The 19,293-nt window shown below is 46.0% G+C and overlaps 1 protein-coding gene across 1 annotated transcript; it reads right to left on the reverse strand.

Moving 5' to 3' along the window:
• Window positions 1-326: 326 nt before the first annotated feature.
• Window positions 327-18,990, reverse strand: LOC119171663 (uncharacterized). The gene is made up of 5 exons (XM_075892063.1): window positions 18,712-18,990; window positions 11,518-12,556; window positions 8,206-8,476; window positions 2,520-3,604; window positions 327-786 (listed from the first exon to the last, which is right to left on the reverse strand). The coding sequence occupies exons 2-5, from the start codon at window positions 12,552-12,554 to the stop codon at window positions 486-488; spliced, it is 2,694 nt and encodes an 897-aa protein (XP_075748178.1). The 5' UTR covers window positions 12,555-12,556; window positions 18,712-18,990; the 3' UTR covers window positions 327-485.
• Between the last annotated feature and the right edge of the window lie 303 nt (window positions 18,991-19,293).

The raw sequence follows: 19,293 nt of genomic DNA on the forward strand, positions 1-19,293 counted from the left end.
CCTGCATGTAACAGCCTTGTTTAGGAGGCGGAAATCATCGCCACAGGGGAGGCAAAGAGTTGCTGCCGTCCGACTGCAACTGGTAAGCATTTAAATATGTATACATACTTTTTGCATGTTTTGTCGCGCTTTGAAAAAAACTGAATAAGAATTCATACTTTTCGTTTTTGAATAAAACTTATTTTCGTCTAATTTTAATTAATTCATATGATAAAATTTGCTTTGATTTGAATAAAAATGAATTCGCGTCCTATTTCACTTCACGTGAACTTGGTCGCGAAAGGAGACGCACAACTGGTGGAAGGTGCACGTGTTCGGGGAATCGGTTGTGTTTCGAAGAAGAAAAACAAGTCCATTATATTTCACTAAATATGTATGTACAAATGTGCCAGTAATTTTGCTGGCACAGAAAAAGGGTCTGGCGGTATAAGTTGGCTCCAACAGGGACAGGGCGGGGTTCATCCGATACCCGCGTACCGTGAGTATCACACTTGAGAGCAACGGGACGAGGGGCCCGAGTTGGCCTTGACGTAGTAGACGGCGCCGATGCGCTTCCTGTCCTGGAACCAGTCGCGAATGTCTCTGTGCCTGAAGGCGACCAGCGCCACGGCCAGCACCATGAGCAGCGTCACGAGTCCCGCAGTGACCACCAGCAGCCGCAGCGTCATGTGACCGTGGTGGTGCTCCTCTTCGCCCGAAGCTGCCGCGCTGTGCTGCACGCACTGCACGTCATCGTCGGTAAGCTGCATCACAGGCATGCCCGAGAGAGCGGCCGGGGAGATGCACCTGCGCGTCATGTACAAATGTGATCCATCAGTGGCGAAGAATAACAGCGTCCCGACTTGCAAAGACTACCCTACACAGGCCAATATCCCTAATCGTGTTGGGCGTCTCTGTACGATCCGCCTTTCTCGTATTGATGTGCTGCCTTAAGTCCTTTTAGCAGTGGAAGCGGAGCTTTGTGGGCACAACAGATATCGCCAGAAGAAAAGCCTCAGAGATATAACGGCGTTCGAAGATGTTCTCCTCCTCGGCGCGTGCGCCCTTCCCGCTATAGGGAAAGGGTCCACGCCTCGTAGCAACATGGAATGGCGGGTTGGTCTGCTCACAAGTATAACTTGCACTCTTTCAAGAATTACCCGGATGTAACTATTCTGCTTTTGAATAGCAAGAAGCTGTCGCATAGTGGAAATGCGCGTCATGGCAGTGCTCACGTTCTTCGTGCTGCCAGCTGGTCGTTTAACGTATGCTATCTTTTTTAATCACGACAGCAAAATAGCAATCGCATACTGATATTTGCCAGTGTTGCTCCGAAGTATTGATGTACGAAACCATATCCGCATTCTTGTGTGCTTACAGCAAGAACACGCTTTTCTGTCGAATGTTGTAAGATCATTTTGGTTGACAAACGATTCTCGTCATTGAGCATCCCTGAAAGAAGGTGGAACAGTGTAGTTCTTACATCCACACTCGCACAGAGCGTCTGCTATGAAGCACGGAAATGACAGCACGGAGAATAAAACGCCGTGCTAAGTCCGTAAGTCATGTTTGATATTTTAAGCATATTATTGAGCGCGTAAAGAGTTCAGTTTATAACTTAAGTTAAAATATTACATGACTTACTTCTAAAGGAGTACTGACACGAGTTTTAAACATTTTGGCATTGTTGCTCTACGTGAGAACGTGGCTTTCAAGAACACTAAAAAGAGCACTGCTGTGCCTAAGAATGCAGCGCATATATTTTCAATACCATCACTTTAAAAAGACACTTTCGGCTTCGATATCGAGGGGTGGCTTCTCCGTGGCGTGCAATGCCAGTGTGATGTCAGGAGAAGACAGCAGTTCGCGACGTATTAACTACAGGTCTGCCATCCACTCGTGCACGTGTCAGTACTCCTCAGTGCAAGTAAGATATCACATTAGTGTTTATGCTATTTTAACACCCTTTATAGTTCCGCTTAATAATATCTATGTTTGATTTCACATGTAAAGTTATAAAGAAGTGATACTGCACTGAGCCTTGATCCGCAAGAGATCAACACCATCGCCGCGCCATTTTGAAGGTCCACACGCAAGATGTGTGCCAGAGGTCTCTAGTGATCCAAGTCGCCGTACGGTTTTCGGACACTGCACGTGTAACAAGTTTATTGCGCGTGCGGCAAGCGCGGACCTTCAAAATGGCGACCCCGCCGCCAGCGCTCCTCGCGGATGTCGTCATGTGCATGTCCTCTATACATTATACTGTCAACTTTTCGTTGTATTGAGACATACAAAAATATAACAAAATCTTCTTCGCCCACTCGAGTGTTTAACCTTACATTTTGGGTACAACATGACTCGTCATATATTTTCGAGCAAAGTGATTTTCTTTTCACGTATATCTACGTGACACCTCATTTTTTAAGGCTTCCTCTTAAACGGATAATTTGTCATTCAAATTGACGCAACGGTCACAAGAGTGTCAAATAATCAAAAATAGCGTTCTAAGATGAAGAGTGGTGAAAAGATTTCTCGCTTACAAAAACTTGGTCGTAAGTTCCGGTGCGAAGTGGCAGCCTTTGACCCAATACAAGGAGCAGTCACAGTGCCAGGGGTTACCGCGCAGATCCAGGACGTCAACACTGCACCATTCGTAGCCGTCGAAAGAAAGGGACGTCAAGTTGGCATAGGACAAGTACAATTCCTTCAGCGTATTGTTGCCGGGCTCAATACTAAGAGCGCCAACAGCAATGTAACTCAACTTCGGATTGTTGGCAAGGTCCAGTATTTTCAGGTGCTGCAGGCCAACGAAGGCTCCCTCCTCCACAGTCTCCAATATGGGCATGGCCGAAAGATGGAGCTCTTCGATAGCGACGATATCGGCGAATGACTCCGCGGTAAGCGTAACGATGGGATTTTGCTCCATGTGTAAGATCTTCAGGGACTTGGCGCTAGCCAGCGCCTTTGCTGGCACTTCTTCGAACTCGTTCTGCGAAAGCTCTATGAGATGTAGCAGAGGCAGGTCCCGAAACACGTCTTTCGGTAGCGAGCGAAGGCCAAGCATACGCAAGTCCAGGTGGTCCAGCTTAGGGAGACTGGCCAGCCACGACGAGTCGATGGCTTTCAGGTTGTTTCCGGCAAGCAGAAGCTTCTTGAGAAGTGGCGTCGCACTAAACACTTTGGGATGGAGAACCTCTAGAAAGTTCTCGGTCAGATTCAACACCGTGAGCCTTGCGAGTCCCTCGAAGCACTCCGGAGTCACGTCAGCGATGTTGTTGTGGCTCAGGTCCAGCATTTCGAGCATGCTTAGTTCGGCGAACACACCGGCCGGTATCTCGCTGATGCGATTGAAGTGCAAGTCCAACACTTCCAGGGACAGCTTTGGGAACTTAGTCAACTCACTGATCATGTTATGGCTGGCGTCAACACCGACCACGCCACTAGCAAGTTCGGGTAGACTGAGGAGCGAGCGGTTCGCACACTGAAGGAACATTTCACCGACGTCATCAAACACGGTGCATGCACAGCCAGCCACTTGACACGCGTCCTTGGCATCTTCGGAGGTAGCTGAGGCTATTAGCAGCAACAGGAACCACGATTCCGGGCACATCCTTTTGCCCATGGCTCACCTAAAAAGAAAAAAATTGCGTATATTTGTTGATACATTTGAAAATTGCATATTCGTTAACATCGCTGTAATCAGCTGATTATTGGACGGTAAAACGATGCCTGAAATCGAGTTGTGCGGATTGCTCGTGATATAATTTATTATCATGACAACAATTTCAGCGCTAGCAAGCTATGCTAATTTAAACACATGTATACCTCATTCTTGCTTTTTGTGCAAGGTCTGTCGAATGAGTCAGGCAGTCCTTTATGCATTCACCGCGCATAGTGTTTCCATTCTGCACCTTTTTATTTTTTCGTCCACTGTGCATGACCAATTAGCCCAGAGACAAACGTGCATATAAATATTTTTACCTACTATCCAAACAGTTGCTCGTTTTAAATGCGAAGCATTTCTTTGCGTATTTTAAAGAACCCAGGTGGTCGAAATTTCCGGAGCCCTCCACTACGGCATCTCTCATGATCATATGGTGGCTTTGGGAAAGTAAACCCTACATATCAATCAATTTCTTTGTTTACTGCAAGCACTTTTGGCGTCTATCTGCGTATCTATCCATCTATCTAGCCGCTTGTATACGTCTGGGTGCTCTCGTGATCACCCCCTTAACTTGGCCCGAACCAAAATTAGTACAAGAGCGTAAGATGATTTGACGAATATGACGCGCTGGTCAAGACATCAATAATGTCACCATCCCGTCGCGTACGTTATCGAACACTTACCGCCAGATCGTGACACTGGTATGCGGGTAAGTGTCACCGGTTGACACTAAGTGTGAACCACAGGCGTTTAACACTTAGTTTATACCAGGGACAGCGAGAACACACATGGGTAATATAAACGCGTGAGCGTTAACAAAAAGCTGGAATTGGCAACGTTGACCCAACGAACGCATATTATGGTCTCAGCAAGAATCGAACTGCAGCATTCTGCGTGGCAACCAAGTATTCTACCACAGAGCCACGCCAGGTCTCAGAAATATTTTTTTTTCAAATATACCGCAATGTTGGTAAAACGTTAATAGTGGTTGCAGTGATGGCTATCCAAATTTATAAACATTACATATGTACTCCTATAGAGCCGTCACGTCGGCTAAACATTAATTGTAGTTAGGTGATATGAAGCACGAGCGCTTCATATCAGCTGATCGCTTCTAATGTTGGTAATACTCATGTTGCTGTTGGCATCATTGAGCAAGTGAAAACAACTCGTTATGTAAACATCTATGACTGTAACATATGTCTGTGCATGCAACATTTGTACATATATGTAGCGTCATTTTATAACGTGTCGCTCAATAAAAAATTACAAGATGATCACCTTTCCTCCGCATGATTTCGCAAACGTCGATTCCCAAGGTACGTGGGATCTGCCGAATTTTTTAAACGTAATTGACTAACGTAACTAGCCAGTGAAAAGCAGTGCCTCGAAAACACAGTATCATATGCAAAAAGAATCTTGATATGCAACGACCTCCGTATATATAGTTGCAACACGATCAAGCATCGTTTTATTTATCATGTATCTATACTAGTTTCAGCCAAGACTAGACAAGCTGAGCTAAGAGAGTTGTTCTTATAACTTGTGCAGCTTTGAAAGTAAGGTAACATCTGCACATCCGTAAAAAAGTCAACCTTCGATCTGTTGATTGATATGTGGGGTTTAACGTCCCAAAACCACCATATGATTACGAGAGACGCCGTAGTGGAGGGCTCCAGAAATTTCGACCACCTGGGGAACCTTCGTGCTGGCGTCCTATACGTTAGATAAACAGCGAATGGAACGATCGTATCGGCATTCTGTGAGCACTTCCAAGCAAACAAATAAACACACTAGACTGAAAAGAAAGAATACTCGTTACCTTCGCTAAAACGTATCGACAGTTGTGCTTTAGCGGCTTACACGTTCACTCGTCTTCATAACCGAAGGCGGCCGACGAAGCTCGAACGAGAGCACAATACCTCACATATAGGCGTAGAAGGCGTCCACTTATGCGTTCCCGATCCTGTTCACCACGGAACGTGTTTTGCTCGCGGTTATCACCACCCGCCCAGGCTCCAGAGTTCAAGTTTTTGTCGCGCTGAGGCAACAGCCTGGCTCTGCCACCGCGCATATCGGTTGCCTTGCCGTAGAGAAGGAGCGCAGATTATCTGTCGGCACGGCCCATAAGTACGCGTCTGCCGGGGACAAGCCGAGGACAGAGATAAGCGTGACTACGCCAGAGGTGACGAGATAAGCGTGTGACGCATTGTACGTGCACCGAAGACAACGCACCGTGGTTTTCATTGGCATTCCAGTCGCTGTTTGATATTGCGGCTGGAATGCGAGATTTGTTACAAAGAATTCTTCGTTATATTGGTGCCACAATAAAGGCGAAATACGGGAACGTGTTTGACACCTGGCAACGATGAGACACAAGAGAGCTAAGGAACCTTTTGATATATATTTTTTTCAAGGTGCATCAGCAGCCGAGATATGCTTATCCGCTGGAAAAACATAGGCCGAGTAAACAAGTGTCTTGCTTCAGTGACGTCATGCGAGTACATTCCAGCGCTTGTCACACTCAGGTCAAACTCTTTGTCAAACTCTTTACCCCTCAGAGAGGGGTAAATAGTTTATTGAGAGTTTCTTCTGTTAGTGTCTAGACAATTGCGTGGCGTGCTTATTCATGTGATGAGCGTGCACGAAATCTGAAGCAAAAATAAATTTAAGCAGCAACACCTACTTCTCTGAAAAGATGCTTCGGTAAGCGACTGTGAGGCTTATCTAAAATATGATTGAGCACTATGAATCAAGTGCGTATGTCAGCCCACATAGAATTATCCTTTGATTCTCTGGAGTTACTTCATAGAGGAAAAACGTAGCGTTTTTTTTTGTTATCTCTCTATGGAAGTTATAAAGTGTTTGCAGGCGCAATCGCATTTGTCATAACCGATAACATTGCCTTGATATTTTATTCAGAACCGTAGTTTTTTCCTGCATCCACTAAATGAATTTTGGCGGAATTTTTCACGTTCAAAGAGTAAGATTTTCTCATTCGCCGACACCCTTGGAGGAATACTGTTTTGTTTTAAAGGCACTTTCTGCGGTGCTACGAGCCAAAATCATATGATTTCAAGGAACGTCGCAAAGGAAGGATCCGGAAAATTCTACCACATGCGTTTCATTAACTCGCACCAATATTTGAGTACACGAGCATTTAACATTTTGCTTCCATCAAAATTCGACCACCGTAAACGGGATCGAACCGGCAACTTTTGTGTTAGCAGCTGAGCACCTCACTGCGGCGGCTCTCAGCTATGTCATAGTGTATCAATTTCAATTTATTTTAGTTGCTGCAGTTACGAGAATTTTAGAAGGCAAGGTGTCAAATATAGCAACTTTTAAATGCACCAATACAACAGCTGAGGAAAATATTACTTATTCTAGGTCTCTTACATGGGTTCAGCATGCGTAAACTAGTGGGCAACAAAGAGCTTTCGATGCATTATAACCTTATAATTCTCTTGTATCAGAACTAAAAGCACTTTAACTTGGATGAGCGGAAACACGACAAAATTTGTTGTTTTCTGGAGCCCTAGCTGCTCGAAATTTACCACATGTTTCATAAAACTTTCACCAAGGTAACATTGAGGCTACAACTACTTCGGGTTTGTCTTCCGATGACCAAGGACGAAGGCGGGGGGGGGGGAATTCAAACGTACACCCCCGAAGTTTTTTAATTTTTAATTTTGCTGGCACATATATAAACACGCGCACATAAAAACGCACGCACAAACATACATAAAATATAGTTGACCCTCCCCTCCCCGAAGCTAATCTTTGGTTACGCCCCTGGTGAAGGTACTCTGGTCGAAATAACCTACGGTGGTAGGTTTCTGAACGAACATCTCAACGAATATCTTCCATGAAAAACACAAGCTCAGGAAGGCTTTTGTGCTTTATGAGCTTTAGTTTGACCTTACACTATCAGTAGCACATATTTTGTAATTAGCTCGAATGCAATGTAACTGCTGAATATTACACTGCGTTAAATGTTTATAGGGGGACTCAACTTAAGAAGTCAGGGGAAGCCTTGCCCAGACAGCAAAGTACGACCCCCGATTGCCTCCACGACTAAAGAAATAGTCCCGTACTTGTGCTGGGTCGGCGGAGTCACCGTCCGTCCAGCTCCTTCGTTGCGGCATGCTGACTTCGAAAGACGTACCCGAATAACGGCGACCATAAAGCCAAGCGAAGCTCACGGTCTTCTTTGTCACAAGAAATAAAAAGAGCAACGACCACGAAAATAACACGCGTTGCACAAACGTTTGCATAGACAAGTGCTTGTCCTGGAAGGCGTCTTTGTGTCTTGAAAAGTTTCACCCAGGAGTACAACTTTTTGAAAGTTTCATGAAAGTTTTCTGCACAGCACAGCAGCCCGGTGCTCATTCATGTGACGTGCTGTCACACTGTGATGGTCCTGCAGTTTCTGGCGTGCACGCGAACGCAAGGTCGGAACGTCTCGTCAAGCACAACTCCCTGACAAGCGGGGGGGGGGGGGGGGTTCATGCACAAACTTTCGACATCCTCTTCACCCTTAATGCAGACGAGCACGTTTACGAAGCGTCGCCTTTTGAAGTCACGTGACTGTAGTGGACGGCGCTGTAAGGGGTGTCCCTTTGCAGACGTCGTCGCTTTCGTCCTCGCCAAAAGCACAAAACGGCGACCAACGTAACCGTGAGCGCGCACGCACCAACAATCGCGAGCATGAGTTTGTTGCTGACAGACTCTTCGAAACGAAGAAGAAGTCGCTGGCTCAGCGGACAACTCATTTCGTACGGCTTCAGATCACCGACGTGTCTGCCAGCCAGCGTTGGCGGGCCGTTACACCTGGAAAGGAAAAGAACAAGGTAGCATAAAAAAGTTTGTCCGAAACATACACTTTCGAAGTCAAAGTTGGATCTATACTGAAATTATCACTCGGCCGATGCAGAAAGCAGGTGAACTGACTTAAATTAACTCTTGTCAATTGTTACGCTCCGTTAGTTGTTTTACGGGCGTTCTATACTACTTAATAAGTCATCATTCTTGCCTAAAAATGCATTATTATTATTATTAGGGATTTTCTATCAGGCTGTGACGGACTAATGATGTCTTTCCATCATGATCCACTTTCCAGATAGATGGCGTCACTGCCCCAGTCATTCTGTATATGCTACCTTCAGGTAGCATATACAGTAATGCTCAGATTACGTGCGCTACGTACGGATCCTCGATAAGTATCGTAACCGTAAACGCAAGCAACGTAATGATCTTGTTCAGATGTATTTAACGTAAATTACGCAACGTTTGATGGGTAAATATTGGTGGGCCCGTGACTTTTACGGCAATTACTGATATGACCGTTGCGTACGACCAATGGGCAAAGCACGAGTTATCAGACAGATTGGCTGGCATCGTCGTGAAGTCGTCACGTAGCGGGCGCGCACGCTCTGGATGGCATCCGAGTCCCCCGGCTGACGTCACATGCGTGAAGGCGTCACTTTTCGGGTATAGTTACTGTATATCACTAAGTTGCCATATACAGTTACTCCACCTGGCACATAATAAGATTGGGGATTGGTATTTGCCGCGACCTTTCCGCAGATGGGTAAGACTTCTCTAAGGGCCATTCCACGCACTTCCCGCACAGCCGCAATTAACGCACGTGCTGGGACCCCTACCGCACGCAAGCGGGGGACAAATAAGCCAATTGGCGACGCTGCGGAGGGTTAAAGAGCGTCGCCAATTGGCTTATTTGTCACCCGCTTGCGTGCGGTAGGGGTCCCGGCACGTGCGTTGCGGCTGTGTAGAAAGCGCGTGGAACGGGCCACTGGCGACGCTCTTTCACCCTCCACAGCGTCGCCAACTGGTTATTTGTCCCCCGCTTGCGTGCGGTAGGGGTCCCGGCATGTGCGTTGCGGCTGTGCAGAAAGCGCGTGGAACGGGCTATTGGCGACGCTCTTTCACCCTCCACAGCGTCGCCAACTGGTTATTTGTCCCCCGCTTGCGTGCGGTAGGGGTCTCGGCATGTGCGTTGCGGCTGTGCAGAAAGCGCGTGGAACGGGCTATTGGCGACGCTCTTTCACCCTCCACATCGTCGCCAATTGGTATTTGTCCCCCGCTTGCGTGCGGTAGGGGTTCCGGCACGTGCGTTGCGGTAGTGCGGGAAGCGCGTGGAACGGCCCTTACGACCGAGAAAGAAGACACTCGTCACGTGTGGTAGTTGGCACGAGAGCGCTTTGTTATTTTGACAGCCTTCACTGCAGGGCACTAGCTCCAATTTCTCCTCACTCGTTACCTCCTGTAGCTTCATGCTAATCCTGTTCGCTTATCTTTGCATAATCCCGGCTTGCTTTCGATTTAACAAGCATTTTGGTGTCACACTTCGATATTGAAACGAAATAGACGTTGCCGTAACCATGCAGTAAGAATCTTTAATCTACGCATACATACCACTGGCGTAACCAGGAGTGGAGAGTGCTGGGGCGGTGCAAATCACCTCGAAATGTTTCCCATTTGCATGTCATATACATGCACACATACAAATGCGCGCACTACCCTCCTCTCGCATGTTACGGCGCTCTTCTAGCATTGCTACATTTTCGAGCGCAGTGTCACCATATGGACGGAAGTTCGAATGCAAAAAGGCCACAAAATCATCGCACTGCACGAGACTGAAAATATATATATATAGGTGCATACTGCTGCGCGTAGACAGCGATAGTGGTCCCCGCTGTTGCGTATTGATACGTGCTGCTAACCGACGGTTCAAAGAAGCACATATATTGCTAAAAAAAACGGTTACCTTCCAGCCAAATGACAATGAAATTGTCCCGCCTCACATGAGATGAAGAAAGGTCGAAATTTTAGTGTCTTGTATACCCTATAGTTGAATATGTTTGTTCCCCTTGACTGCATATGCCCCAAGAGAAACATACGGTAAGTCTGATATATAATACATAAATTTAAAGTTGTTCATTGTGGTATGAATAAAAGTACTGCAACAAACTAGCATTGCTCTTGACCATACCCGCTGTTTCTTTTTTTTTTTTGCTGCTACTCTTTCACGCAGATAGACTAGTTTTTTTTTATTTTCATTGTCGGATTATGGCACGATGTTGCGCACGCGCTGATATTAATAGATAATCTATTCACAATTCAACATCTGACTTATTTTGGTGCCGATGACACGCGCACTGCAGTTTCATTATTTTACCTTTTTTTTCTGGTTTAGGTATGAATGCGCGAATTCTTATCTCTCTATATATAAACCTTCGCACTAACATACACAACCAAGCTTCATACCACCCTTCCTCCGTAAAGAATTTCAGGCTTTTCCCCTAGTTGTACCGATTGCGCAATCTCGATTATTCTAAATATTCATCTGATACTCACAGATAATCACATCGTATCTCACTGTCACGCATTCATCACAGTTGGTCGCCGTTTAGGTGCCATTCAGTTCTAGGTATCAATTAACGTCTGTTTTATGTTCGTAATCGTTCGATTACGTTCGTAATCAAACACAATCATCGTCGAAGATTTGAGCGCGAATTAGTTTTAAAAAAAAACTTCGCTTCTTTCATAGGTTGTTAGGAGACGGTGCTTTTACGTCATTTCTAGTCGCCACATTGAATTTTGTGATAACCTATATATGAGGTTGAGGAGAACGCATGGAATATAAATTCAATTAAGATGAAGGAATGTCCAGTTTCCCTAAGCAAATCATTATCACGGTGTCGAAATTCCGCAGATCAATGTAATATATTGCCTCAGAAAAGATAAAATCGACATCGATAACTAGTATTCGCGCCAAAATTTCTATGCACCCGTGACCCGCTTTACTAATTACGATATACGAAATGCGAGAGCCAGACGCGCCATCTCACCTCAGATCTTGCGTTGCATTGCAGCGTCTCATCCACAGCAGCTGACAATCGCACATCCAAGGATTGCCATCAAGGCTAAGCAATCCTGCATCGCACAGTCCGCTGTATGCGTAATCGAGAAACTGCAAACTGTTGTTGGTCAGTATAAGTCTCACGGACGGCGACTTCACCCAATGAAGCGCCGAATCACTGATCTCCTTTAGTCGCACGTTGTTGCTCATGTTGACGAGGGTGAGTCGCTTCATGTGCCACAGACTGCCTTTGTCAACGCTTTCGAGTCGTGGCATCTGACTGAGGTGAAGCTCCTCTAAGTTCCTCGCGCCCAATAGGGACGTCCTGCTCAGCTTCACCACGGGATTCTGGTCCATCGTTAGAAACCTGAGATTTCGGGCACTTTCGAGCTCTCTCGGAACGTCGGTGAAGTCGTTTTCGGAAAGATCGATCGTGTGCAGCCTGGGAGCGAGCGCGAAGGCGTCGGCAGCCAGGCTATAAGCGTCTATCGCCCGCAATTCCAACATTTCGAGGACGTCCATGTTCTTGAACCAGGAGCTGTCGACAAACTTCAGCGGGTTTCCCGATAGCTTCAACGTTCTCAGATTCGGAACCCTGTGGAAAGCGTATCGTTCCAACTTGCGCAGTTCGTTACAACTGAGATCCAAGTCTGTAAGCATTCCCAAGCCGTCCAGATCATCGGCTGCCAGTGAAACCAGACCGTTGTGGCTGAAGTCCAGCGTTCGCAAAACTGTCGCGTGGGCAAAAGTGCCGCGCGGAATGGTCCTCACGTGGTTGTGACAGAACGTGGCCTTGGTGAGCCTCGCAACAACGAGAGTCGGAACATGTTCGATGGAATTGAAACTGACGTCCAGTTCTTCAGCACTGTGGGGAAGCGGCGCGGGAAAACGCCGCAACTGTCGGTGTGAACACGCTACCACTGTAAAGTTGTCACGGCACCGACATTCCAGGGGACATACCGGCGGCAATTCAAATCCTCCGTAAGCCGTATAGAACACGGCGCACACGAGTAGTGCTGTCTTCATCCCTGCAAGATAAAAACACCCAAAGAGCCAACAACCAAGGATCAAAAGAAGTGCGTCGTCAGCAGACTCTGCATGCTCGCCGAGTCTATGCAAGGTCGTCTCGCGACTTCTAGAGGAACGAACATCTGAGTGACCATGAGTTCTGTGCAGATGACACCCGACGTTTCGGAACCAGCTTCGGTTCCAAAACGTCGGTTTTCTTCAAAACTTTTGGCTGGAGTCTATATCATCTCCCAGTTTCATACAAAACTGCAGACATACTTCTGTCAAGTGTTTACATTCAAGAACCATACAACAGTGTCAGCACCTTTTGAAAGACGTGAAATATGCAAGTTAGCAGAGCATGGGATAGCGTTTCGACAGTGCTGCCGTTGAATGCGCTTTGTCAGAAACATTTGTAACTTATCGGTAGCCAGTGGCGTACCCAGGCAGTGGCACACCAGGCTCGGGCCTCTTCCCACCCCGCAATTTTTTTCGCCATGGCATACAGCATGACAAATGACCATTTTAAGGGTGCCCCCCCCCCTGAAAGTAAAGAAGGTGCCCTCCCCCTCCAAGCAAAAAAAAAAATCTGCCACGCAGAGGAAAAAAAAAGCAATTAGTGGTATTCAAGTTGAAGTGCGTCACATATCTATTTTGTGGAGAGTGAGCCACAAACAGTTTTTGCTCATGTATTGCATGTCTCCCGCGCTACTCATTGCAATCTTCATAATATAAAATTACATTCTGGCATAAATGAAAGAAAACCGATACTTTTAGGGCTCGTTTTTTTTAAGCACAATAATGAAAATCAATTGACAATGATGCCAAGGAAAGTACATGTGATGTTATTGGTAGCAATTGTAATGCGAATGTGAATCAAGAAAAGTGAGCGAAAAGATAGACATCATTGTCAGTTCTCATAAACATTCTGGCATAACCTGCAAAGATAACCGAACACGGAGTCGCCATACAGTCGCCTAGATAAAGACCTATAAACAATCGCGCTTTGCATGTCATCATAGTTTTCTACACAGCTCTACGTGGAAATGTTGTTCGGCTTCGTGGCACTGAGAGCGACTTCACGACAAATGTGCAATAAGCAACTGTTACTTCAAGGCACTACAAATGTACATTGCAGTGAAGCAATGTTTAGAGCGAATGGAGTTTTCATAGAGCTTCTTCGTTGCGCATTAGGTTAGAAGTATGTACGAGAAAATATGACGGCTTTCAACTTACTGCGTTCACTTTCTCATTAATATAAAACAAATTCTAAAGCGCAAATGGCCTTGTTTAAAAGCCGTGCGTGCGAGCATACAATATGCACTCTTTTATATCAGCAAATGGATTTCGAGTTATGCATAATGCAAGACGCCCACAAGTGAGTTCCTTCAAGCGGGCAAGGAAATTATACGCGGTGCTTTGAATATGTATACTGTTAAAAGGTAAAAAAAAAAACAGCGCAATCTAGAAGAGACGAAATATGAAGAAATAACACACAGGACGAGCGCTGGCTAACAACTGACTGTTATTTTATTGTACTTCATCTCTTCTACTTTGCACTGTTTTTACGCTTTAGCATGTTTGACCAACTAGCACAACAAAGCGCATTTCTGGGATGTTTACTGTAGTTAGGAGGGAGAGGGGGATCTTAGGGGGCCTGGGTAGCTGCACAAGAGGCAGTACACTTATGAAAAAAAAAAAAACGACCACCTGGGCATTTTAATCTCAGCACTTTGATCTGCTTTCAAGGTGTACCTATTTTTGGCGCGTCAAGAAAACATTTTCTTCATTCCTGTCTTTTTTATCATTGTCGTTTAGTGATCCGCGGTGGATTGATTGATTGATATGTGGGGTGTAACGTCCCAAAACCACTATATGATTATGAGGGACGCCGTTGTGGAGGGCTCCGGAAATTTCGACCACCTGGGGTTCTTTAACGAGCACCCAAATCTGAGCACACGGGCCTACAACATTTCCACCTCCATCGGAAATGCAGCCGCCGCAGCCGGGATTCGAACCCGCGACCTGTGGGTCAGTAGCCGAGTATAGCCACTAGACCACCGCGGCGGGGCATCCGCGCTGGTACACAAAGTGTTTTGTCTATATTTTTTTCAGCTTTACCCATGATGCCTTATGATAATCCATTTGGCAAAACGAAGGCCACTTAGGTTAAATGAAGGACACATGTATTAGCATTACCAGCGCGTGTTTGCGGCTATAGCGTAATAAGAATCAACTCGGGCAAGATAAGTCATGAGTTATCCATAATTCTGTGTTTGCAAGCGTAGCGAAATTGCGGCCACTTCGAGGTTTGTCTATTTACAGGGGATGCTTCAAGCTGTTATGGTATCTGCATAGTATTGTTGTTGCTGTTCGACATGGTATTGCCAAGATATCGGCCGTATGAGCAAAGTTATTACCAGAAAAATGGTGTCTCGAAAAAACGAACATTTTGTTGAAGCTAAAGTGAGCAGTTCGGTTTTATAAAAAGGGGGTTCGAACTTTTCTCTGGCTATCCGTATATGTTCATTGCTGATGTATGCATATTCTATTGAATGCGTTTATGAATGTACATTTCTACAACAAATATTTATTGATAAAATAAATTGAAAGCTAGCGCATAAACTTTTGAGAAAGAAAAGCTCCCGTAAGGAAAAAAAAAACTACTTAAATACATTCATATAATAAATACGTAGCGCGACCATTTGCCTCAGATATGATCAGTTCCGAACGCACTTCCTCTACTTCATCGCCGTCGTCTTCATCTTATGTTTCACTGTCAAAACTCGGTGCGGAACGCAATGACTCATGGGCGAGACAACGTTTCTGAGAGCGAGAAATAAAGAAATTAAAGAAAATGGAGGAAGTGGTAAAATATAGGGGGAAAATTTTTCGCGATACGAGATTCGAAACCGCGCACACATAGCCCGCGGAGGCATGCTATTCAGGCATGCTAGCAGAGCAGTACATCATAGTCTTAAGTACAGTAAGGGGGTTGAAAAGGGAAGCGAGGGTGAGGAGGAGAAATGTAAGGGTAAAAAGGAGGACTGAGAGTGGTATCCTAAAAAGAGAAAGAAGCATAGAGAGCGAAAGGCAGAAAAAAAGGACAGAAAAGAGACGATCAAGAAACAGAGGGTGATAGAAAGAGACAGAAGAAAAGAAGAGTGACAAATACTGCGAGAGAGAGAAAAGAACGAAAAAGAAAAAAAAGAAAGACTCAGAAATTGAAAGAAATAAAGAAAAAATAGAGACGAGACAGACGTACACAAAAAAAAACAGAGATAAAATAAAAAAGAAGTACAGGAAGTTTTATTGAAGAGAAAATTTGCCAGGCCACAAAAAAGCAACCGATATTAGTACCGAAGTACCTATCTTCTCCGCCGTCTCTTTAGAATTTGTCTCCACTCTAAGCTACATATACGCTAAGTTCTTCAAAGAGTGTTTGGGCGTGCCCGGAATAAAATCATGCCCTAGCTGCAACGTAACATGCATATATGATACGACCACATATTACTGAAAAAAAAAAAAGAAATGGGAAGAGCGTTTCTCCCAATTATAAATTACTTTCGTGTTACATTGCAAGTCTGGATATATGTCGTGTTGTGGGTTGCTATAACCATGCGGTCACGTCCGTGTGAAACACAAGCCCGAAAGAGAAATCAAGAAGGCGCATTTCACACTCAGGATTCGCCAGCGTCAGTATTACGAACCTTATAGCTGCACCGTCACTAGAGTCCGTTTTGCGTCAAGTTGAATTATTAACAATAACAACGAGTGCTTATTGTCTCAAAGCCACTATATGCTTATGAGAGATACGGTAGTGAAGGATTCCGGAAATGTTGACCATTTGAAGTTTAACGTGCACTGGCATTGCACGGCACACTGGCCTAAAGCATTTCACCTGAATCGAACCCGCGACCTTCGAATCGGCAGACGAGCACCGTAACACCACCGCGGTCGACTGAACGGCGGACTCAAGTTGAAACAAAAGCATAGAAGTTGCTAGTTATAATACGCCATAACTGCTAGTAAAGCGCACAGAAATCATATGTAAACATGAAAACGACGGCACTGTTTTTCTTCCACGGTTTGTACGTCTTAAGAGTGGTTGTATAGTAGCAAGCATCAAGTACAAGTAATGCGAACAAGTTCGTTTTTTAAATGCGAAGCATTTATTGGCGAACTTTGGCGACTTTGAGAGTATCTCTCTATCTCGAGCCGCCTAAGACCTTTAGCTCTTCAGGCCGTTTCGATAATGGTATCGATACCGAACTTGGTATGGCATAACACGACTGTATGAAGAACATATTTGACTAGTCATAACATGAAAATCATGACATGTCATGAATATCAAGATTTACTGTTCATGGTCCTGCTGCTCTTGCGGTGGTTTCGTTCACGTGGCATGTTTCATGGCACGATTGCATGGCGTACACAAGCGACAGACCCTAACATGAAAATCATGACATGCGTGTCATGTAGCAACATGGCTACATCCCACGCTCATAGTACACTCGCGGCCGTTTCGCTAGCGTCGCACATACCTAATTTGGTACTAGAGTACGTGAATGGATGACGAAGGTATGTGACTGGTGCAAACATGATAATCATGAGATGCGTGCCATGTAGTAACATAGCTACATGCCACGCTCATGATGTGCTGGCGGCCATTTTGCTAGCTTCACTTATACCAAATTTGGTATAATGGGACGTGAATGGATGACGAAGGCATGATACTGGTGCAAACATAATGAACATGAGATGCGTGTCATAAAAACATGACTACATGCTACGCTCATGATGTGCTCGCGGCCGTTTCGCTAGCTTCACATATGTCAAATTTGCTATTACGTGACGCCAATGGAAGACGAAGGTATCCGACTGGTGCAAACATGATAATCTTAAAATGCGTGTCATGCAAGAACATGACTACATGCCACAGTCAAGGCGCCAATACGTTTCGACGTGACGCGGTGCGCGTGCTCGCCGGCATTCATTTCGTCGCGTCACGCCGGCGTTGCCACGCCAGGCGCCGGTCCTGCCATATACACGCCACGCTGCGTTGCTTTGACGCATGTGCGTCTCAGCGCGTCCGGCGGCATCTTACCGTCACGAAAAGAGGGAGACGCAGTGTTGTCTGGATAACGCATCGGCGCGAAATGCAGCATGTCGCATTTCGCGTCGGTTGCCGTCGGGCCGCGCTGACGGACGCTGGTCACGCCTGGCGTCAGACTATAGAGTGCGCACGCTATGCTAACGTAGCGTCCTGTGCCCAGCGTGCGCGCGCGTCAACGCTACATCGGAGTATATGAGCCCTTCATGGTGCGCTCGCGGCGGTTTTGCTAGCTCCACATATACCAAATTTGGTGTTACGTGACGTCAATGAATGACGATATATATGACAGGTGCGACCTGATAATCCTGACACGCGTGTCATGTAAGAACATGACAACATACCACTCTCATAGAGGGCTGGCGGTCGTTTCGATAGCTCCCCATATACTAAATTTGACATCACGTGACGTGAATAGATGATGAAGGTAAAAGACACATCCAAACATGATAATCATGACACGGTAGTCATGTACAGCATCATTTACCTCCACCTCGTAACGATGTGTTTATAAAGTAACATATCAATATTTCTCATTCGTGCTTCGCATATCATCGATTATCACTGTACGTGGGATCTGCCAATTTTTTTTTTCTCCAAACGCAAGTGTTTCGTCCCTGTGTTTTCGTTCGTGTTTTATCCCGGTGTCATACTACAAATGAGCGGTAGTTGTGCAGCTAGTGCATGACATTTCCTACTCACTCAATCACTTTGGATCTTGGCACAATGCTTCTCCTGAGCTCAGCATCTCAAAAGTGCTGGATTGCGCGGATTTGACAAAAGACAAAAATCGAACACTAATGCACAGGATGCGTCAAATCAGCGTTATTTATTATTTAAAATTGTGAACCATTCAGCCGGGCAACTAAGTTTAGCATCTTCCACAGAGAAGGGACACAAAAAGGCTCACGCTTGACTTCTGAACCAGGGCTGTTATTTTATGTCTAATATTTTTGCGCCCTGCACGTAAAAGATCGTGAAAGAGTTGGCCAAGGTCAAACCATTTCGTGCCACGCTATGAAGTTTCTCATGCACGCGTGCGCCGTCAACATGTAGACCTACCTGCCGCCGAGCTGGGTGACCCGTGGCTCGATGTGTCTGCGCGACCGGTTCCCGCGATTGCCGCCTTCGAGTCGATAAGACCGACGAGGGTTGAGGCGCAGCACGGGTCGCTGTTATCGCTCGCTATTTCGAGTCCGCGGAAACCACTAAAACACAACAGCGCACGAGAAGAACGCGCGGTACGCGCGCGATGGACCGACGCCCGGCCTTGCAAGACGCATCCGAGGAATTCGTAGCCTCCCACAGAACACCTACCCTTCCGCCCTTCGGACGCGCCGCTTCTGATGCGATTGCCGCGAAATGCACGGGCAGCGCGCGCTTGAAGCGGGGAGCACGAGGAATAAAAATAAAAAAAAGACACAAACTGACCGAAAACATCCGTCAGCTCTTTTGCACTTCGTTGCCGACGTGACGCCATGCGCGCGTGCCGATGACACACTCGGAAGCCCCGTCCTCCGCCAGATAAAAAGGATCATGTATCAACACGGCTTCTCACGTATGTAAATTCCTTTCCTGTAAATTTCACCAGAAGCTCGCTTTGCGTCTCGTACGCACGTGCCGAAACCACTCCGCGAGTGAGAT

Source organism: Rhipicephalus microplus, chromosome 4, assembly GCF_043290135.1.
Source record: "Rhipicephalus microplus isolate Deutch F79 chromosome 4, USDA_Rmic, whole genome shotgun sequence".
In the NCBI taxonomy this organism is placed as follows: Eukaryota; Metazoa; Arthropoda; class Arachnida; order Ixodida; family Ixodidae; genus Rhipicephalus; species Rhipicephalus microplus.

Coding starts and splice junctions, on each gene's coding strand:
- LOC119171663 (XM_075892063.1), bottom strand. CDS start 12,554: ATGAAGACAGCACTACTCGTGTGCGCCGTGTTCTATACGGCTTACGGA. Junction 8,477..11,517: donor AATGCAACGCAAGATCTGAG/GTGAGATGGCGC, acceptor TTTCCTTTCCAG/GTGTAACGGCCCGCCAACGC. Junction 3,605..8,205: donor CTTCAAAAGGCGACGCTTCG/TAAACGTGCTCG, acceptor CTTTTTAGGTGA/GCCATGGGCAAAAGGATGTG.